Below are 22,944 nucleotides of genomic sequence, written 5' to 3' on the forward strand. Positions count from 1 at the left end.
AGGAGTCAAAAGGATCTGGGGAGAGAGGTGAAGGAGACGTTTGGGAAGTAAGGAGTTCTGTTTTAGGCATTTTGAGTAAGACCTATAAGAGGAGCCTAAATGGGCTGGACATTCAAGGGGGAGGAATGAGCTGGAGCAAAGGCCCCTCATTCTGGCAGCACTGGAGGACTCGCCTCAGGCATCCAGCAGCCCTTGCTGACCCAGTTCTGTCCCACCCACAGCCACAGCACAGCCCCCAGGACCTGCCTCTGTCATTTCAAACTGTTCAATTCTCTCCAGCTGTCCCAGGTCAACCTTTGAGTACGTCATGCCTAGACTATTCCAACTGTCTCCTAACGTCTTCCCTTCTCTCTCTCTCTCTCCAGTTCTTCCCATTCATGCCTGACTGGTTGATTTTCCTGAGGCTCCCTTTCATCACCTTCTGCCTTTGCTCAAACACTTTTGAGCAATTCTTTGCAAATAAAATCCCAACTCTCCTCTTCAAACTCTTCTTTAAGGCAAATACCTGTACTTTCTTACCTCCAGGCTCAACACATGCTTTCTCCCACTATTTGGTGGTCAGCTGCAGTTTAATAAATATATAGATTTTTTTTTTAATCGAAGTATGGTTGACTTAAAATATTGTGTTAATTTCTGCTGTACGCCAAGGTGATTCAGAAATACATAGATGGATACATTCTTTTTAAATATTCTTTCCCATTATGGTTTATCACTGGATATTGAATATGGTTCCCTTTGCTTTACAGAAGGATCTTGTTGTGTATCCATTCTATATATAAAAGCTTACATCTGCTAATCCCAACCTCCTACTCCATCCCTCCCCTGTCCTCTTGGCAACCATCAGTCTGTTCTCTATGTCTGTGAATCCGCTTTTGTTTAGTAGTTAGGTTCATTTGTGTCATAGAGTTTAGTAAATATTTTTGAATGAAGACCAGAAGTCACAAATAAGCTGCTGTTTCCATTGATTTCCTTATTCTTGCCATCATTTCTCACCCTGTGGACAAAGGGGAAATCTCAAGTTCTAACTAAAATATAGAATTTTCTTGTGTTTATTGGCTTGAAGGATACATCGCTACAGATTGCTTCTCAGCAGCGAGAAGCAAATTTTCCAAGATTTTTACCATTCAAGAAACTCTACGAGTTTTCCCAAGGAGGCAGTTCAAAGCTCCAGAAAACACTCACTGCCAAGAACCAAACACAGCTGTTCAGGCAGCAGAGGAAACTGGTGCTTGGTAAGAAACCAAACCAAAACAAAACCCTGCCCACACATTTGGGGATGGCAGAGTTCCCAGATCAACAGCTTGAAGTGAGTACATGATACCAGATTTTTTATATAAAAGAAAATAAAACTGCCGGAAGCAGAAGTTTTCTGTCTCAAACTGACTTCTTCTAATGCACAGAAACGTTAGAACAACACGACTTTTCAGGATAAAAATGTTTTTTTGGTTTTGTTTTTTGCTAGAAGAAGCCCACTTCTCCAGCCAACCAGGGAGAAACTGAAACCCTCTCCCTTCTTTTCTGTGCCAGAAACTCACACTCAATAAAGGTCTCTAAGATCAATCATGCAGATACCAAGGATTACCCCAGATGGAAAAACAAATCAAGGTTAAATGAAGAAGAGCAACAACTGCATAGGGGCCGAAGAGTGGTAGCCAATGGCTAGGAATACTCTCTGCTTCCTCACAGCGGCCATCGTCCACCCAAGCCAGGACCACAGGTCGTGTCCCCAGCACATAGGACCACAGGTCGTGTCCCTGGCACACAGGACTGGCAGGACGAAGGTTAGGGTAGAATAGGGACCAAGCACCCACAGGAAGCCAGTGGCTATGTTCGTGTTATCTTCTTCATCAATTATGATGCCGTGAAGTCAGCACCATAATCGCCATTTTACTGACTGGAAGCCGAGCCGCCCACAGGTTAAGTGACTTGCCCAACACCACATACCTGGCGAGTGTGGTGAGTGGCCGCTGGTTGCCAGACCTAACTCCAAGCCCCGAGGAAGTGTGTGTGGCTGTCAGCGCCTGTGGTGTTCAGCAAGGCGTTCTAGAAAACAAACAAACCAAACAAGCAAGTCGGGAATACACTGGACAAACCAAAATTAAACAGGTTTCTTTACTGCAAGGCTTCTCGAAGTCTTTGGTGAGCTAACACACATAAAGTTTGTCTGGTTTCCCTTAATACATCACAGAACTTTTTGTTTTGCATGGAACACTTCATGGAACAAGTGCCGCCCAGCACGCATGTTGGGAATCATGGCAGGACACCCTTCCAGTCTCATTGATCCTGGTTCTAACTGGGCCTCACACCACTTTTGTAGAATCTAGGGAAATCAAAAGTCCAGTGAGAAGTTCTCTGGTAGAAAACCTTCTCAGTTATGTGGGAATACCACAAGGGGACAGAGGAGGACAGGGGGCAAGAAAGCTGAGCTATTACAGTGACCAATGAACACTTTTTATCACTTGCTGCCTACCAGGACTCTTCCTTATAACCACCTATATGATAGAAATCACTATAACCTCCATTGTACAGATGAGGGAATTGCACAGAGAGGTGTTACAACTTACCCACGGCCACACAGCTCATAAATGTCTGAGTGTAGAATTCAGGTAGTCTGGCTCCTTTACAATTGTGTTGTACTTGCTCACATTTAGGTGGGAATTTGTAGCATGAGAAGGGCAGAGATAGAAGATTGTTGCTGTTCTTCAGTCACTAAGTCGTGTCTGACTCTTTGCCACCCCATGGACTGCAGCACGCCAGGCTTTCCTGTCCTTCACTATCTCCCTGCGTTTGCTCAAACTCATGTCCATTGAGTCAGTGATGCCATCCAACCATCTCAACCTTTGTCACCCTCTTCTCCTCCTGCCTTCAATCTTTATATGCGTATATATGTAAGATTATATCATAGTTATCCGAACAGCATAAAAAGTTAAAAACACCAATTTAGATTTGATTTATAGTTTATTCTACATTTACTGGTGCCTGCGTACAAGGAGCTGTGTTAGATGCTGGGGATTCAGATGTTGTTAACAATACAACTTACATGATTCCTGTCCCAGCAGGACTTACAGTTCAGTGGAAGGAACGCAGAAGGGGTTAGTGTATTTTAGCATAGAATACAGAGAAGGCAATGGCACCTCACTCCAGTACTCTTGCCTGGAAAATCCCATGGATGAAGGAGCCTGGTGGGCTGCAGTCCATGAGGTCGCTAAGAGTCGGACACGACTGAGTGACTTCACTTCCACTTTTCACTTTCATGCATTGGAGAAGGAAATGGCAACCCACTCCAGTGTTCTTGCCTGGAGAATCCCAGGGACGGGGGAGCCTGGTGGGCTGCTGTCTATGGGGTCGCACAGAGTCAGACACGACTGAAGCGACTTAGCAGCAGCAGCAGCAGCAGCATAGAATAACGTGCTCTTCCGGGCAAGGAGGCACAGAAGACTGTGAGAGCAGGGAGACACCTGACCTAAACTTAGGATAGCCCTTGGACATTTCACCTCTATGTGATGCTTTAAAGAAGGAGCAATTGGTATGAAGTTATTTCAGAGGAATCACATATTCTTGTGTTTTATTCCAAGCCAAACCCGTGGTTTGAAATTCTAGCAAGGCTGGGAATGGCCTGACCACTACACCGTGTGGTCCCTCTCTTGAAGCTTCTCCTCCAGGAATTATGGGCTCCCGTCCTCCCTAGTCTCTGCCCCAGGCTTGGTGCAGATGCAGTCATATCTCCTTGACTGACAGTCTCCACACTCATCAGCCAGCACTTAGCTTGACCCTGGACATGGCAGGAACAGGAACACTCCCCATAAATCCTATGTACTTCCTTGCATTTCCAAGCCCTGCTGAAGTTAGTGGAACAATGTGACTGATTCTAGCCAAGGGGTTATAACCAGCAGTAATATGTGTATCTTTTATGAGACAAATTTACCCTTAGAGAAATGAGTATGCTTCCAGCAGTGTAGGTCAGTCCCCATTTCCTACACCCTCACTTTCATTGGACAATATATTTATCAGTCAGGGTTCAGTTAGGAAAAAGGAAAGCGTGCTAGTTATTTCGACAGAGAGAATTTAATACAGGGGATTGGTTTAACAGGCATCAGAGGGCTCCAAAGCAAAATGAGAACACTGAGATAACTCAGAGAGAGTAACAATAGGAAGTGTGACCCACCCCTAGGGCTGTAAGAACACAGGGACAGAGTGGATATAGGTGAAATCTGCAAGTTTGGAGCAGGAGATTCCCATGGTGCTGGAACATAGATCTATGAGAAGAGGGAGCTGCTCGTTGCTGGTGATGCTGTGAGAATTCATAGGAAAATCCTTGCAGAGCTGGAATTCAGACCTCTGAGAAGTAGATGTTCCTGGCTAGTGTTGGTGCCCCTGAAAGGTATGTTGAAGCTTTGTCTGGTTATGCAAAAAAAAAGAAAAGAGAGAGGTTAAAAAAAAAAAAAATGCTGGAGATGCCAGAATGAAGACCCGTCGCTGAGAAGACTCTGAAAGTATCAACAAGCAAATCAAAACGGTCGAGTGCTTCTCACTCCAGCCTTGCAGTCTTTCTCTCTCTAGTGCCTCCTACTGGCAGGTCCCAACATTAGCCAACTGATAGATTAAGAGCTTGTACAGTCTGTGGAAAATTCTGAAAGAGATGGGAATACCAGACCACCTGATCTGCCTCTTGAGAAGTTTGTATGCAGGTCAGGAAGCAACAGTTAGAACTGGACATGGAACAACAGATTGGTTCCAAATAGGAAAAGGAGTTCGTCAAGGCTGTATATTGTCACCCTGCTTATTTAACTTATATGCAGAGTACATCATGAGAAACGCTGGACTGGAAGAAGCACAAGCTGGAATCAAGATTGCCAGGAGAAATCTCAATAACCTCAGATATGCACATGACACCACCCTTATGGCAGAAAGTGAAGAGGAACTCAAAAGCCTCTTGATGAAAGTGAAAGTGGAGAGTGAAAAAGTTGGCTTAAAGCTCAACATTCAGAAAACGAAGATCATGGCATCTGGTCCCATCACATCATGGGAAATAGATGGGGGAACAGTGGAAACAGTGTCAGACTTTATTTTTCTGGGCTCCAAAATCACTGCAGATGGTGACTGCAGCCATAAAATTAAAAGACTCTTACTCCTTGGTAGGAAAGTTATGACCAACCTAGATAGCATATTCAAAGCAGAGACATTACTTTGCCAACAAAGTTTCGTCTAGTCAAGGCTATGGTTTTTCCTGTGGTCATGTATGGATGTGAGAGTTGGGACTGTGAAGAAGGCTGAGCACTGAAGAATTGATGCTTTTGAACTGTGGTGTTGGAGAATACTCTTGAGAGTCCCTTGGACTGCAAGGAGATCCAACCAGTCCATTCTGAAGGAGATCAGCCCTGGGATTTCTTTGGAAGGAATGATGCTAAAGCTGAAACTCCAGTACTTTGGCCACCTCATGTGAAGAGTTGACTCATTGGAAAAGACTCTGGTGCTGGGATGGATTGAGGGTAAGAGGAGAAGGGGACGACAGAGGATGAGATGGCTGGATGGCATCACTGACTCGATGGACGTGAGTCTGAGTGAACTCCGGGAGTTGGTGATGGACAGGGAGGCCTGGCGTGCTGTGATTCATGGGTCACAAAGAGTCGGACACGACTGAGCGACTGATCTGATCTGATCTGACAGTCCCATCCCCAACCTCATAGAGCAGATCATAGAAAGATAGGTTTCTTGGCTGAGAGACTGACTAGATAAGCATCATCATTTTTTTAATTTTTGATGCATGCTAAGTCACTTCAGTAGTGTCTGACTCTTTGCGATCCTATAGACTATAGGCCACCTGGCTCCTCTGTCCATGGGATTTCCAGGCAAAAATACTGGGGTGGATTGCCATGACCTCCTCCAGGGGATCTTCCCAACTCAGGGATCGAATCTGCGTGTCTTATATCTTCAGCATACTAGTGATTCAAAGCAAATTAAACAAGACATTGGTTCAAATAATATTTTGATGATTTAATAGCTTTATAAAACATATAGTTCTGATTTCAGATCAAACTGGCACTTCCCTCAAAACAAAACATCAAATCACTATCAACTGACCTTTATTTAAAGTGCTTCCACTGTGCCAAGCACTTCACTCAGCTGTTCTGTGGTTATCTCAGTTACTCTTTATTTTATAGATTGGAAAATCTGAGGCTTAGAGAAGTGAAACACCATCCTCAAAGTCACAGCTTCAAAGCAATGGAGATAATGAGATTTGTATTGGCAGCCCGAGGTCAGAGCCATGTCTCTATACTTCTCCATCCCCTTTACCACTTAGATGACATACTGGTTCCTCCTTTCGCCATCTCCTGGGGGTGAACATATCAGTCCCAGACTCTTGCCAGAATCTTTTGCTTATGCCATGCCTTGGGGGAAGTTGGCATTCTCACGTGAAGCATTCAGCACTTTGGTGACCACACACCAAAGTTAGGACCACAGTGGACTCTCATCCTCGGGTGAGCAGTCACAGCACACTGGAACAGCAGAACTGAAGTGACGGTCTTACCAGATGCATGAATCCCTTCTGTAACATTTCAACAAGCGCTTGTCTAGACTCTACTGAAACAAATTTCATGACTAGTAATATTTCACTGTGCAATGTGGCCTCTCAATTTTTAGCCAGCCCTGGAAAATCCTGTGGACGGAGGAGCCTGGTGGGCTGCAGTCCATGGGGGCGCTAAGAGTCAGACACGACTGAGCAACTTCACTTTCACTTTTCACTTTCGTGCATTGGAGAGGGAAATGGCAACCCACTGCAGTGTTCTTGCCTGGAGAATCCCAGGGACGATGGAGCCTGGTGGGCTGCCATCTATGGGGTCGCACAGAGTCGGACACGACTGAAGTGACTTAGCAGCAGCAGCAGTAAATAAAAAGTTCTTACTTGCAGAGAGTTAAAAGCTATTACTCTGCAAATTCAACCTGAAGATTTTTGATCTTTCTCTCTTAAGCAACGCAGTTTTGCAGATGTTTGAAGGAAGCTGTTACATCCCTTTTCCCTGGTATTATGGTGAGGAGCTCATGTACTTGAAGGTAGCAACAGTCTCAAATATGGCAGAGTGAATCTTGTGGTTGTTCAGTCGCTCAGTCGTGTACGCCTCTTTGGGACCCCATGGACTGCAGCATGCCAGGCTTCTCTGTCCTTTACCGTTTCCCGGAGCTTGCTCAAACTCATGTTCATTGAGTCAGTGATACCATCCAACCATCTGGTCCTCTGTCGTCCCCTTCTCCTCCTGCATTCAATCTTTCCCAGCAACAGGGTCTTTTGCAGTGAGTCTGCTCTTTGCATCAGGTAGCCAAAGTATTGGAGCTTCAGCTTCAACTTCAGTCCTTCAATGACTATTCAGGATTGGTTTCCTTTAGGATAGACTGGTATGATCTCTTTGCTGTCCAAAGGACTCTTTTCCAACACCACAATTTGAAAACATCAATTGTTCAGCACTCAGCCTTCTTTATGGTCCAGCTCTCACATCCATACATGACTACCGGAAAAACCATAGCTTTGACTATACGGACCTTTTTTGGCAAAGTAATGTCTCTGTTTTTTAATACACTGTCTAGGTTTGTCATAGCTTTTCTTCCAAGGAGCAAGCGTGAGCAGAGTTTAGATTTGCCACTGGGGGAGACATGTGTAGAGGATGGCTTCTTGGTAGTTAAAGCCCAGGTTTTATAATGAGATTAAATTCAATAATTTCCTGTTGACTAGTTCTGTGACCCTTAGCAAGTTGTTAAACCCAGTGGGGATGCTAGACAGTGTTGCTGTGGGATTCAATCAGCTAAGCTTGTAGGTGCTCGGAAAATGAGATCCATGAAGTGTATTGATGAAAGACACTAATTTTATTTTGCCCATAAAGTTGTGAAAATGTCTCTTTATGGCAGTAATTCTCACCTAAAGATCATCCCATTTCATCCCATTGATTTTAGGCTTATGTAACAGATTACTCAATCTCCTGAACAGACAACCTCAGTCTACTGAAAAAGCTGAGATATATATCATTTGGAACCTGAAGACTTAAGTCAAGATCTTGTTCTGCCTCTTGTTCTATGATATTTCATACATTGAGCCTTTGTTTTATCACTTATAAATGCACCAGCATAGCTAAAATGCCCACCATGAAATACAATGGAACAATCAGAGGCAACAGATTAGAACACAGAGCAGAGTGAATGGATCTGAAAGCAGAGTTCTGAGTAAAAAAAAAAAAGTAATCAGCAGGATGGGAAATATAACATTGCCATTTATGTAAAATCAAAACAACCACATACAACGAATAACACCCATGCAAGCTATAGAAATCCAATGTATTGCAGTGAGAGCAGAGAATGCAAACTATTTGGGAGATTTAAAAAAGCATCAAAAATAAAGACAAGAGGGGTCTAAAGAAATTTGTAACCAGTAAATTGATTAATTAATTAATAACATGGGAAGAATGATGCTTCCCTACCTTCCTCACAAAGTTATTCTGATGATCTGATGAGATTATGCATAGGAAAGCCAAAGTTAATTTGCCATTCCCATTATGATCCCAAGACTGGACAGATGAACAGAGATAGCAGTTCCCCCTGGATCTTGGGCAGGAAGCTATGAGCAGGGCAGGGCTGGGTGGGATGGTGAGATGACATCAGGGCTCCTCGTGAAGGAGGGGCAAGCTCTTCCTCTCTTCTGGAGATATCATTTGATGGCACAGCCAGAGGCAGCATCAACGTCTTCCCATGGATCCGCTGTGCACAGCCTCCTCAGGCCCTCGGAAGAAGAGACCCAAGCAGGTGGGTGCCTCGATGGCCTCCCCTCCTCATGACATCAAGTTTCAAAATTTGGTCCTCTTCATTTTGGAGAAGAAAATGGGAACCACCCGCAGAAACTTCCTCATGGAGCTGGCTCGAAGGAAAGGTTTCAGGGTTGAAAATGAGCTCAGGTAAGACATCATGAATTTCAGCTTGTGAATAAGCAGGGTTTTTGTGAACAACTTCTTTGGAACCCAAGGAATCTGTGTTTTCCTCTGCAAACAGAAGAGGTGATGCTCCCACTGGGAGAACAGGTATGAGGTCAAAGAAGAAATCTGAGGCAATTACTTAAGGGAAATAAGATCAGTGGGAATTTGATACAATTATATTGAAACCAGTTGGCACCAAAAGATAAAGTAATTTTTTTTTTTGCCTTTCATTATTATGAGATGAAGTATCAAGGAATGATAAACAGAAACCTAGTTGGAAAGTTCAATGCTGAAACCACCGAGGTTTACTCTTGACCGAGCTGAACAAAAGCATCACTGAGTCCAGACAAAAACTGGCAGCTGCTTGGAGGCAGAAAGAATAGTTTGGTTGGTTGGCCAGTAAGCTGCACATCTGCTGGGTGGAAGTGGGGAGTGTCTGTGATGGGCTAGGACTGTAGTTGGCTCACCACAGGCACCCAAATGTGGCTTTGATCATGTTTTTCTGAACTGCAGTCTGAGTGGGATTCATAGAGAGAGGGATGCTGGTTAAAGATTCAGGGGTGGCTCTGTCTAAGGGTGAAAGACGCCTTGCTGAGAGTGATGAGCTCAGAGCTCAAATAAGAAGGCAACTGAAGCAACCATGCAGGGTGCCTCGAATGTTCACCCACTCACATCCCAGCCTGGCCTTGCTCTTTTTCTAACAGTTATGTAAGCTCTTCATGGGTCTCAAATAGATGGAAGAGAAAACCAAACAAAATCCAGACACAAATGGTATTAGAACCTTGGCATTAATAATTCCAAACAGAATTGCCAGAGGGCTTATAGTGAATAAACAATGATAATTGATGCAATTGGCTGGCCTTGATTGTCCAAGGAATAGGTTGATCACATTTTTTTTTTTTTCAGGAAAATGTATAAGAATTCTATGTGAAAACAAATTTTTGTCTTGAAAAAAATAAGAAAAACTGACAAGCATATCCTGATGAAGTGTCAGTTACAAATTGCTAGAGAAACATATGTCAAAAGTCAATCATCAAATATGAGTCAAATCTCATAGAAACATTTAATTTTTTTTTACTAAAATGCCCCATTCAGAAATTCTTGAGTCTCCCATGGATTTCCTCACCCAATTTCTCTACACTTTCAGCAAGAGCTGACTGGTTTAGTTATAGGCACAGCTACGAGTAATGCGCACGGTGGCTGAGGTAGGTAGGTGGAGAGACGACTGGAGGCAAGTTTCTTCTTTTGACAAGAAAACTCAAGAGGCAGCTCTGCTACCAGGGACTGAGCCCAGCTGCTCGGGCGACAGAGGAAACTGGTGCACAGCGAGCCAACTGCTGCTGCGATGCGACTGTGGCAAAGTTCCCAGGCTGGCTGCTCAGAAGACACATTAAATGCAAATGTGTTTTATGACACAAATATAAACCACAGGAAGCAGAAGTTCTAGCTCTCAAACGGAATTTCCATAGTTAGCTATATAGACTCTAATTGGAAAGGACAATGAAGATTATTACAGGGGAAAATCTCTAGATAAAAAAATCTCTAGACCTCAGAGTCTGACTCTGACCCTTCCCAGCCATGTGATGTGGGGAAGACCCCCTCTCTCCTCTCTGACCTTAGATTCTTGATAAATCGTCTAGTCTGCCTGATGTGATACCACATGCCATGATGGATATCAGTGTACTTGGATAAATTAGAACAGCTATATGATTGTAGTGTAGCTGTTTTCTCGTTACTTAGCTGAATCCATTGACCTTTCTAGTAAAATCCTAAGGAGAGGGCTTTCTCTCCACAATATGAACGAGGTCGAGTGACACAAATGAACAGAACAAAGACAGGAAGGAAACCCATCAAATTGGTTATTAGTGGGCATGAGGGTAGTAGTGAGAGATTATGGCTGCTTTTATGCTCTATGTTTTCCAAACTTTTTACAATGAACATATTTTTTAAGTGAAAATAAAGGAAATTGTTATTTTAAAAGAAAGGATACTTCTTAAGAGGAACAGCTAGACCTCACCTTTTGATATAAAAGATTCAGAGAAAGAGGAGCTAAAAAAAGTTCTGAAAGTAGACAGTAATCTCCATAATTTCTAGTGCATTCTTTGGCTGCTAGGAGGGTTTAAATATGAGGAAAAATCTGATCCCTACTTTACCTGAACCTGAACACACAGCTTAGAATTGGTGTGCCTGAATGTATTGAGCTATCTGGAACTATTTAATTTTCCAGCATATGTATACTGTATCTTTATAGTTGGATTGGACTTCATTAATATTTATGTTATATTGCAAAAGACATGCTATTCCAAGTACCATAGGAAGCTGGTTCTTAAAATATAAATAAAGGGAGGTGTCAAGTTCTTTGAGGCATTTTTGCACATTCATTAAAAAGGTTACTGAATTTTATTCCATGGCCAACACCCTAAATTTTAGAGCAACTTCATAATATTCCAGTTCTCTGGGACAAGCTAGAGAAGGGTCGGAATCTAGTGTTTGTCACGTTCTTCTTTTATCCTTGATTCCAGTACTTTGAGCTGTTTTAAAACTTTATCAGCGTCAACTCTCCTCTTTTTGCATACTCGCTAAGCTTACCATTTCTGTCTTGACCTAAATTGTTGATGCTGAAAAAGAAAGAGCCGGATAGGAAGGGAGGCTTTCCATGGTTACATCAGCCAGCAGATGATCACTTTTTCTGAGTTCCACTGTTTAAGCAGTAGAAACCCATCAGAGGATACATTTCCCCTGCTTGCACCTCCATAGTTTGTCTACAAGGCTGTCTTTGAAAGGCTTTGTTTAAATGAAAGCAAAATACACCACCATGCCATCACAAGTTAAGGGTTCTGTTAGGACCCAAGTAGAAGGCTTGCACCTTGTGAGCAAAGAGTTTCAAATCAGACAAGAGAGCCAGGAACTGTACCTTTGTTGTCACTTCGCATGAAAAGATAGCATAATGTATTTCCCTGGCATGTACTCATTTTCCTCTTTTTAAAAAAATTAGAATTTTCCTACCCAAAGCTTTACTTCGAGCCTCCTTGTGTCTTTCATGCTGAACCCTCTTCCCTTTTGCAATAGTCATTACTGAATAAACTCTATTCTTACTGCCTTAATGAGTGTCCAGCTTTGTTTATCTTTGACAATGCCCTATCACTTCAGATTTTTGGTGTTTGAAATAAAAATATTAAAAGTCATTGTTTGGAAAAGAATATGAACACCAGATGAAAGAGCTATTATCTGCTCCAGAAAATATGATATTGAACTAGTCTTTCTCTAGGCTTCTTCTAAGTTCAGTGTCCAAACACATCTTCACTGGTTTCTCATTATGTTTTTTCCCTCACTTTTTCTCCTCCAACTTTGAATGGCTTCTCCTTACACTTCTCTATGTAAGACCTAAGACCTCTGGAAGCCTTCCTAGGGGAGGAACTTCCTTCCTGGACACAGGGTGAGCCATGGCTTACGGTTGGCCCCTGACTCTTCCACCTGGCTTTTCTCCTTATTCCTCCCCAACTCCACTTTTGACAATTTTCTTACACAGAGTAGGCTTCAGGAAATATTTGCTCAAAGAATACTTTATCTGGAGAATATAAAACCAACCAAAGGAACTTATGACTACCAAGAGTAATTTTTGTCACTGAATTTTTTTTACAATGTTTGGTTACCTTTTGGTTACAGTATTACCTTTGTAATCAATGAAATAATGAAGATTTTATTTTTGTAAGTTCAAAAGCATGCAGTGTAGACTCGAGTCCTGTTGTTCTTCAGTCAGTAAGTTGTGTCTGACTCTTTGTGACCCCATGAACTGCAGCATGCCAGGCTTCCCTGTCTTTCACTATCTCCCGGAGTTTGTCCTGCTTTGGTTCAAATTACTTATTTCAAAATTTGTGAACTTTAAGTTAATGTAAGTGTTCACGGTCTCATTTAATGTGGGCCGAAAAATCAGGGCAAGACCCTCTCAGTCTTCAGTATATCAAGGGCTGGAAATAAAAGCTTGTTTTTACTGGTGCTAGTGTTCATCACTCAGTCATGTCCGACTCTTTGCAACTCCATGGACTGTAGCCTGCCAGGCTCCTCTGTCCATGGAATTCTCCAGGCAAGATACTGGGATACTGGAGTGGGTTGCCATTCTCTTCTCCAGGAATCTTCCCGACCCAGGAATAGAACCCAGGTCTCCTGTATTGCAGGCAGATTTTTTTTTTTTTTTTTTACCATCTGAGCCACCAGGGAAGCTCCATAAGAGTGTGGGATAAAACCAAATAAAACTACCTCGATTTTTCAGTGACAGGGATTCTGAAAGAGATCAGTTGCTAGGGAAATTGGCAAGAGGATTTTTTTTTTAAACTGTAAACATCCCAGTTCAACTGTAAATAACTATTTTTAAAGTTATTGTTGACAAAATAAGTCCTGTGTCAGATGGAAAGAATTAAGAATGACTTCTGCAGGGAAATAAAACAGTTTTAAAGACAAAGAAAAAAGCAGATGACCATCCATGAGAACTGGGGGAATCAGATAGAGATATCAGTCTGGCTTCTCACACACACAAAAAAAGATGGCTGCCTATTCCTTCATGAAGACTTTTTCTAATTGTGTCAAGAGGCAAGAGAAACTAGGGGAAGAAAAAAGAAAAATCAGGGATATTGGTATCTCAGAAAAAAAAATCAAAACTGAGATTTGTGAGTTAATCTCTCAAACTTAGAGCTTTCTGAACATCTGAGGGTCATACTCATGATTCTTGTAATATCTTTTATCATGTGTATTATTATATAACTACAGTGTTTCTTTTAACTGCCCTTAGTCTGAGTCATTATAATTTATCTCTAGCTTAAGGAATAATAGCCATAAAAATCATGGGTCTGATATACATAACTTAAAAATATAGATTTAATTAACACATAAACTTCTAAGATGTTCTGTTGTGTACTCCCTAAAATTGTCTCATGTACCTGCAGAGAAATGAGTACTGGATGGGGAAACATTGCTATAACTGATCCCCGAGTCCAGTATGGGGATCCCATCTAAGCTGGGGCAGGTAAAGACTGATCTTCCTCTCCAGCACTGTTTCACAAGGTGGAGTCATTGGGCTGTGAGATGGTTTTGAAATATGGCAGACCCCATGGAGCGACAAGGACTACCTTCCCTTCCCTTGCCTTGGGAGGGCTGGTGGACCCAGCAGAAATGGCACCATGTGACTTTTAGGGGCTGGGTCATAAAAGGCCTCAAGGCTTCTGCTGTTCCTTGGACCCAGAGCCTCAGGTAAGAAGTCTGAGTTGCCCCTGAGAGAGGCCACTTAAAGGTGCTCAGGTGGCAGATGCTGCTGAGCCCAGGCTCCCAGCCACCCTCACCAAGGTGCCAGACTCTCGGGCTGCATGGAATATCAGTGCCTCCATCAGCTGCGTATGGAACAGAAGGATGGCCCAGCTGAGCTGCCTGAATTCCTGACCCACAAATTGTGAGACATAACAAAATTGTTGCCTTTTAAAAACTACTACATTTTGGGATAGTTGGTGCTGCACCAGTAGATAACTAGAAGTGACTGACTACCATATGTCAGAATCACCAAGGGAACTTCTCAGAATGTGTATTTCTGGGCCCTAGGTGAGATTTACTGAATCTGAATCTCTGGTAATAGGACCCAGGCATCTGAATTTTAGGCCAGCATCCTTGGTGCCTCTAGCAGACACTACAATTTTAGAAACATTCTTTCAGAGCTATTCAGTTCAGTTCAGTTCATTTCAGTCACTCAATTGTGTCCAACTCTTTGCAACCCCATGGACTATAGCACACCAGGCTTCCCTGTCCATCACCAACTCCCAGAGCTTGCTCAAACTCATGTCCATGGAGTCAGTGATGCCATCCAACCATCTTATCCTCTGTTGTCCCCTTCTCCTCCTGCTTTCAATCTTTCCCAGCATCAGGGTCTTTTCCAATGAGTCAGTTCTTCACATCAGTAGCCAAAGTATTGGAACTTCAGCTTCAGCATCAGTCCTTCCAATGAATATTCAGGACTGATTTCCTTTAGGATGGACTGGTTGGATATCCTTGCAATCCAAGGGACTCTCAAGAGTCTTCTCCAACACCACCGTTCAAAAGCATCATTCTTCCGTGCTAAGCTTTCTTTCTAGTCCAAATCTCACATCCATGCATGATCAATTCATTGTACCAGTGGTCTCTCTGTTGACCATTACTATGAATATTGCCATGAGCTGGGCACCAGACATGATTATCACCAGGCAGGTTATAACACTGTCCCTGCCCTCAAGGATGCCAAGGACCAAGCCAAGTACATTTCAATTCAGCACCACTTAAAGAAGAGGGCCCTGCATGGTTTTCCCTGGGGGAAGCTGAAGGCCAAAGCCTAGTTCAGAATATTTGTAATTGGTTCACAACTTCCCAAACCTAGTCCAAGTCACTGTTAATTGGTCATGGCTAAGAAACCAGGTGACTTAGAGAAGGGAATCCACTGATATTTCAGGAACGGCCATGTCAGCAGGACCTTGGGGTCTTTAGAAGACGTTGAGGATGGCTGCCTGAAGCTTGCTGCCACCTTTTATCTTAAGAAGAATGCCCAGGCCTTCGGGGGCAAGGCAGAGACTACCTCTGCCCCAATCCCAGGTTTATTTGCCTTTGAAAATGACATTCATGCATATTTGTTCCCTTACACAGAAAACTAACAATAAACAATTCATGACAGGAAGTGAGAAAATATAGAAAAATACTTAAAGCAAACAAACAAAACCTCACGCAGGGGTCTAACCACAGTCTAGCAGAACGTTAAGAGATTGCTCAAGTCATGCACACCTGGGTTTGAATCTTGCCTTCATGTGACCTCTGCAGGCCTTGGTTTTCTCATCTTCATTGTGATGATGATGGTGATGTTGATGATGATGATATTCATTCTGATGTTATTCCTTTTGAGAAAAGGAAATGTTCTCATTGGAAAAAGCACAGAGTCACAGAGGGGTAGCTAAGTGTGGCCCAGCACACGGGTTTTATTTTATCTTTTGGCCATGCCACGTGGGATATGGGATCTTAGTTCCCGACCAGGGACTGAACCCATGCCCCCTACTAGTCTTAACCACTGGACCATGAGGGAAGCCCCCAGAACACAGGTTCTAGATTAAAATGGACCTCAGATTAAATCCTTGCTCCACCACTTATTAGCTGGGTGAATTTTTAATGTCCCAAGCTCTCTTTTCTTACTATTAGAGATAATCATAACTACCTATCTCATGGAATTATTTACAATTAAATGAAGTAGTGTATGAAATTAATCTACAATGATTCTGGCACATGGTGATGTTCTATTAGTATCTTCAATACCAGAGTGCTCAGGGCAGAGAGAAAACCATTATACCAGCAAACAGCTGTCACAACAGAGCAGTAAGACATTGTGTGCAGAACACACCAGAGCAGGTGACCCTCCTTGGTAATCCTGTCTGCTAATCAGCATAGACAGTGAACAAATGCTTTATTTTGGTGGTCTGCAATGGAACACACAATATCTCTGAGATGCGCCTGTACTATGATGTCAAAGTTTCTAAGACTGACTTTCAATCTCTTACTTTGTGGGAACCGGTGACAAACAGAAATGAACTCTGAACAGCACAATGTGTGGTTTGTTTGATTTTTTTTTTGTATGTACTTGATAATTGTTGTTTTGTTTGCTAGTTGCTTAATGAGCAGGGGTTGGAAATCCAAATCGGAATCTTCTTTCATACACTGCATAGCTTATATTCCTGAATAAGCTTATATGAATTCAGTAGGAGATGCACATGGTCCTCCTCCAATAGGGTGAGCTCAGACATCCCCACATTGTCCTGGGGAATCCCAGGTGAAGAGGTACTGAGGGTGGTGGTACATGACTGGATGATGAGGGGCCTAAATTTAGAAGTTGAGCCCCAGAGCTCTTCCTCAGCGCTCCCATCTCTCTCTGAGGTTTAGACAAAACCCTATTTAGAAGACTAATAGTTGCTTGGGGCTAGTGCACTGGGACGACCTAGAAGACTAATAGTACTAATAAGCATAATAAATAATATAATAATAACGTTTCTCTTCAAAGGGCAGAAACATAGAAAGAATAATACTGTCTAACCCTATTAATTCTTCTGTGGTTTTCTTCAAGTCTTGAGATAGACAATCTTCCAAGAAGTTGACTATAAGTAGTCTTTGGAATCATATGCACCTGGAATAGGGAAGCAGCTAGCCGTCTTCCCTTGGCCCTTTTAGAAGGTGGTTTTATCTCGACTATTTTCTGCCTGGGCCTGCTGCACATCCTGCCATCTAGATGGTCTCAGCTCTGGTCTCCAGTCCCACTTCCCTCCCAGCACCAGTCCCAGAACCCAACTGTCAGCCAAATATTTTTATTTGGATCTCCAGCCATCCTTTCAAGGCAGCTTGCCTGAAATAAACTTCAATTTTGTTCCCCCACTCTTCCTCCAAAGAGATCGAACTTCCTAAATCCCTATTTCTACCAAAAGTGATAACACTTGAGTGTGATAGATAAGCTGGAGTAATAGTTGAGTCTATTCCCCACTTCACCTTTTATAGGTGATGCCAGCTATCCATCATATGTCTCCTTTGCCTTCCTTTCTAGCACTGTAGGAACCAGACTGAGGTTTAAATCATCTTATATCTGGTCCAGTGATTCATCTTCTTAAGTAGCTTCTCAAAGCTCCCCAACCCATGACTCCCCCTCCAAATCATTGTGTATACCAGATTAGTCTTTTAAAATAACACTGAAATGCTATCCATGTCCTGCTCACAAAAAACTTCAGTGGCTCCATAATCCTAGAACATAAGATCCAGCTTTCTCAACCAGGCTTCTAAGACCCTCTGTAATGTGGTTAACCCACTTGCTCAGTCACATCTACAACTACTTCCCAACAGAAATTCTTCATTCCAATCCAGGCCACTCTCCTTCCTTTTCTCTGACCTTTGAACCTTTTCTTCCAGGAGGATCTATAGTGCTACTTTCTTGGTACCTTATCCCTCCCATGCATCCAGACTAGGCACAAACAAATGCCGCTTTTCTACAAAGCCATCCACCTCTCCCAGCCCACACTAAATTATTTTCCCTCTTTGTATACCACTTGCAGGTCCTGCCTATGCCATAACATATTAACCAGCTGTTTCACAGAAGATGCTGATGCCCAGAAACTTTGTTTTTCTTGTTTGGTACCCAACCCCTTCCCATCACCACCACAGGGAACCTAGGGCTGTGTCTAGAACAGTGAACCAAGAAATACTTAGTGAATCTAAGAGTCAATCAAGAAAAGGAGAAGGAGGAAGAAGTCAAGCAAGAGAAGTGGGGAAAAGAAGAAAAAACAATTCTATTTTTTTCTCTTCAATGCCTATATATGCTATTTGCTTTTGCTATTTCCCAGATTTGTAGACAATTTGAACTGAAGGAGCCCTAAAAATTATTAGTTCCAGTGATATAATGCTGATTTCAAAGATTTGTTTAAAAATAGAAATAACATATTGACCAGAAAAGACAATCAAAAAGGATAAATGTCATTTACCAGCTGTGTGACCTTCAGGGTGTCCTTAACCTCTCTGTTCTTCAGTTTCCTCATTTTTGAAGTGTGACTAGTATAATATTTACTTAAGAAGCTATGTGAGTATTAAAAGAGATGATGTATATGAAGTACTCGGACAGTGCTGAAGTGTGCTAAGTGCTCAGTACTTTTTTAAGGAAAAGATACAGGGTCTTACAACACAGAGTTGTGCTTTGAAAAACATGTAAAGCACTATTTCCCAAAGGCTGGTCACCACCTATTAATGACTTATGAGATCAATTTAGTGGGATGTTACATCCATATCAACATCTACATCTATATCTATTTTGGGTCATGATATAAAATGTGTTTCTAACTGTGGATCACATACAAGTTTGAAAGGCACCAGATTAAAACCCTCTGCAAAATAAAAATGAAACAGCACACCAAAGCCACAGGCAGAGTGCAAGGTGCTAATTTAAGAGCGATTTTATCCTCTATCCGCTCTGGACCTTTGTTTTCCACTAACATCACAATCTTACTAATGTTTTCTTAAGTTTTATTGCATCTGATATGTAACATAGGCCACGTTGCTATGCTAATTGAAGTTGAATTCCCTGACATGGACGCCTAGGTTCTCCATGTCTATGGTCAGGTCTACTGTGCATCTTTCTCTATCAGATGGAATGCTCTGAACACCCCAGGGAAAAAAGGAGAGGTTCTCATTTTGAAAGTCTCTGTCTTATTCTGCAGTGATTCTGTCACCCACATTGTAGCAGAAAACAACTCTGGTTCAGAGGTTCTCAAGTGGCTTCAGGTACAGAACATAAGAGCCAGCTCAGAGCTAGAACTCCTTGATGTCTCCTGGCTGATCGAAAGTATGGGAGCAGGAAAACCAGTGGAGATTACAGGAAAACACCAGCTTGTTGTAAGTGTCCTGAAAGTGGTTGTATGTGGGCTATAGACTCAACAGACTTAAGTTAAACCCCAGGTTCTCTGCTTGCTCCCTGTGTGAACTTTGGCAAGTCACTTAGCTTTTCTGAGCTTCGGTTTCTTCCTTTACATTATGAGAACAGTAGTGTCTGCCTATCTTGTAAGATGGCTTATGAGGATTAGAATAACACACATGCAAAGTGCTTAAGACTGAGCCTGATCTATATATGCACTTAATAAATGGTAGCTATTTTTACAAACAAGTCTATACACAAATATTTCAAAATATTGAAGTCTTGATGTTCTAGCAGCCAGAAAAGTAGAAGGTTCTTATTTTTTTCTTACCGTGATCATTTATAAAGAAAAAAATTAAATTCTTAGTTCCAAACCCTTCACCAATGGATCCTAACTATGTAAGTTTACAGAAAAGGAAAATGATGTTTAATCGGTAGTTCTTTTTCATGTTACTTTTTCAGATCATAAAAATATTACGTTAATTATAGCAATTTCAAATATTAGAAATGCATATAACATAAAACTTGAGCCTCCTATAGTATTATTTTCTTTCCAGAGACAATTGCCATTGAACTGCCTCTTATTTTTCTTCATACACGTCTATTACTATTAATTTTTTATTTAAAATAGATGCTTATACATTTCTTTAGGTGAAAACAGACTATTCAGCTACCCCAAATGCAGGCTTCCAGAAGACTCCACCACTTGCTGTAAAAAAGATCTCCCAGTACGCGTGTCAAAGAAAAACCACTTTGAACAACTATAACCACATATTCACGGTAATGGAGCTTTACAACAACTATAGCAAACGTAAGGCTTGCTGCTTCTTTCTGTGGATCTCCAATTAAATTATGAATTTTCTTGAAAATCTAGGAAGGTTTTCCCCATTCTTACTCACTCCCCTAACATGATCTCTGGTTCCTCTTTCTGTCAAGAATGGGTCTCCTTCTATTACGAAAATAGACAATATATTTAGAGCATATTCTTTAGAGAAAGTAACTTAACGATTTATTGGGAGTTGTTATTAATGGATGCAACAGTTATCAAAGGCAAATATTCTGAATAACTAAATACATACTATCATTAGTCCACTACATAGTAAGAACAAATTGCATAGAAATAGCAATTGTGCATAAACAGCTTTGTTGGGAAGACATAAGATTGAGAGTCAGCAGACCTGGGTTCAGCCTTATATTAACTATCTTGGGCAAATCATTTTCTCTCTCTGAGCCTGTTTCCTCATCTGCTTAATAAACAATTAGGTAGATCAACTCTAAAGCCCCATTTAGCCCTGAAGTTTCATAATTATGCTTCAAAATGAGCCGAACAAAACCATAACTGCTTATCCTCCAGCCTACAATCAGTAGTCAAATGGATAAAACATGCATTAGTAGATTGAATACAGAACTTCTCCTTTCTAAAATTCTAGCCCCAGGTGTCCAAGGAAGACCAGGAAATGGCAGCTACTGAGCACCCTGAGGATCATGCCACACAGCTGTAGCTACTTCCTCCTCTGCCAGAAATGCAGACATGCCCTACCTTAAATAACCCCCTACCTTAAATAACCCTGCCTGCGGGTTTGTGCCACTTCTGATCATACCCATTCATTCAACAAGTCTATACTAAGTGCTGACTCTGTTTCACCAACAAGCTAAGAGAGAGGATTTTCCAGTGATCAAGGCAGAATCCTGGCCACAGGCTGGTGGGAAAGTCAGCAAACAGGGAAGGATCATGCCAAGTAATGACTAGGAAGATGCAGTGAGCAAGAAGTCATTTTTTACTTAAATCATTCATGAATATCTAATGGCAGAGAATTCCAAGTTTCCTTACAAAGCATGCTGTGGTCTGTGTTTTCAACTCAACTCTGCTCATCCAACCAGGGAGAAGTGAAAAAGTACAGGACACCCAATCCTGACCTTTGAGGGAACAGTCATGAGGCATTCTAATATTTAACAGAGAACAAGAGGCATTTGCAAGGGACTGCTGGCTTGGGGGTTAGGGGCTAGGAAACAGACTGTGTTTTGCTCATCTGGTTTTATTCTTTAGGATGCCTTTGAGATATTGGCTGAAAATTCTGAGTTTAAAGAAAATGAAGTCTCTTATGTGACATTTATGAGAGCAGCTTCTGTACTTAAATCTCTGCCATTCACAATCATCAGTATGAAGGACACACAAGGAATTCCCTGCCTGGGGGACAAGGTGAAATGTGTCATAGAGGTAAGGGTGAAAGGTGATTCGTTTCAGCTCCTACTAGGTAGCTACTGAGGGAGGGAGAGAGATGCAATTAATAAATTTTCCTGTTAACTATATAGATGTGGTATTCATTACTTTTTCATTTATCTCTGATTTATATTATATGGATATATATTATATCACATATATATATATTACATAGATAGCTACACATGTATATGTGTCATTCATACCCCAATATTATCTCACTTGGAGCTATGTGGGGCCAGCTAGTGAGAAAATAACTCTCCTGTATTATTAATCACAGTGAAAGTCTCTAATGACCTAAAAGCTCAACAGGAGGGGATGCTATGAGTTAAAACCCAGGCTGTGTGAAGAACCTCAGTTCCATTCAGCAGACATTGCCCTCCAGAATGGTGGTGGGTATGAAGGACAGTGGAGCTGATTCCACATCTCCGCCTGTGTGTTCTAAGAGGAGAGCCAAGGATGGTTAGTTATTTATTAAATAATGTTTAAGGGTTCCTGGCAAGGCAAATTGGTCATCCAAGAGGAAATTTCAGTATAGTCAGATGCAAGGCAAATTATTCAAGGGAGGGAAATTAATCCTAACTCTATTTAAAGGAGGTTGGATGGCTCTGGTGGGGCTTCCCAGGGGCTTCCCAGGTGGTGCAATAGTAAAGAATCCACCTGCCAATGTAGAAGATACAGGAAACATGGATTTGATTCCTGGGTTGGGAAGATCCCTTGGAGAAGGAAATGGCAACCCGCTCTAATATTCTTGCCTGGAAAATTCCATGGACAGCAGAGCTGGGCAGGCTACAGTTGATGGGGTCGCAAAGAGTTGGACATGACTGAAGTGACTTAGCATGTACAGGTGGCTCTGAGCTAGACATCATAAGGACTTGAACTTGAATTAGCTTTTCAATAGGTCCGAAACTAACCCAATCAGATGAAAAGTCCTTTTGTTTCAGTTCGTTCATATCCATTAAAAAGAAAATTATCCCAAATATTTAGACACCCCTTTGTCAGTGAACATTTTGGTTTGGTGTTCCAATCATTCTGTACCTTCCTTCCCGAGGATTATAAAGGGGTCCTTGGAAATATAATAACCTGAGATTTTCAAGCAAGAACTGTCTTGTTCTCTCTAGATCAGCTAAGGAAACATCCTTTATGTCATAGGTGTATTTAGTGAAAAATTAAGCTACTATATCTGGGGATTTGAAAATCTCATATTGTGATTAACATCACTAGTGTAAAATGCTTTTCAAATGTCCATGCAGGAAATTATTGAAGATGGAGAAAGTTCTGAAGTTAAAGCTGTGTTAAATGATGAACGATATCAGTCCTTCAAAGTAAGTGAT

The 22,944-nt window shown here is 41.9% G+C and overlaps 1 protein-coding gene across 1 annotated transcript in view; it reads left to right on the forward strand.

The window, feature by feature from the left end:
• Nucleotides 1–4,349: 4,349 nt before the first annotated feature.
• DNTT (DNA nucleotidylexotransferase) overlaps nucleotides 4,350–22,944 on the forward strand; it is a 36,767-nt gene continuing 18,172 nt past the window's right edge. Inside the window, exons 1-6 of the mRNA XM_045164226.1 lie at nucleotides 4,350–4,381; nucleotides 8,709–8,936; nucleotides 19,196–19,370; nucleotides 20,041–20,169; nucleotides 21,437–21,607; nucleotides 22,864–22,935. Coding sequence (XP_045020161.1) covers nucleotides 4,350–4,381; nucleotides 8,709–8,936; nucleotides 19,196–19,370; nucleotides 20,041–20,169; nucleotides 21,437–21,607; nucleotides 22,864–22,935 — 807 coding nt within the window. The remainder of the gene's footprint in view (nucleotides 4,382–8,708; nucleotides 8,937–19,195; nucleotides 19,371–20,040; nucleotides 20,170–21,436; nucleotides 21,608–22,863; nucleotides 22,936–22,944) is intronic.

This window comes from Bubalus bubalis, chromosome 23 (genome assembly GCF_019923935.1).
Source record: "Bubalus bubalis isolate 160015118507 breed Murrah chromosome 23, NDDB_SH_1, whole genome shotgun sequence".
NCBI lineage: Eukaryota > Metazoa > Chordata > Mammalia > Artiodactyla > Bovidae > Bubalus > Bubalus bubalis.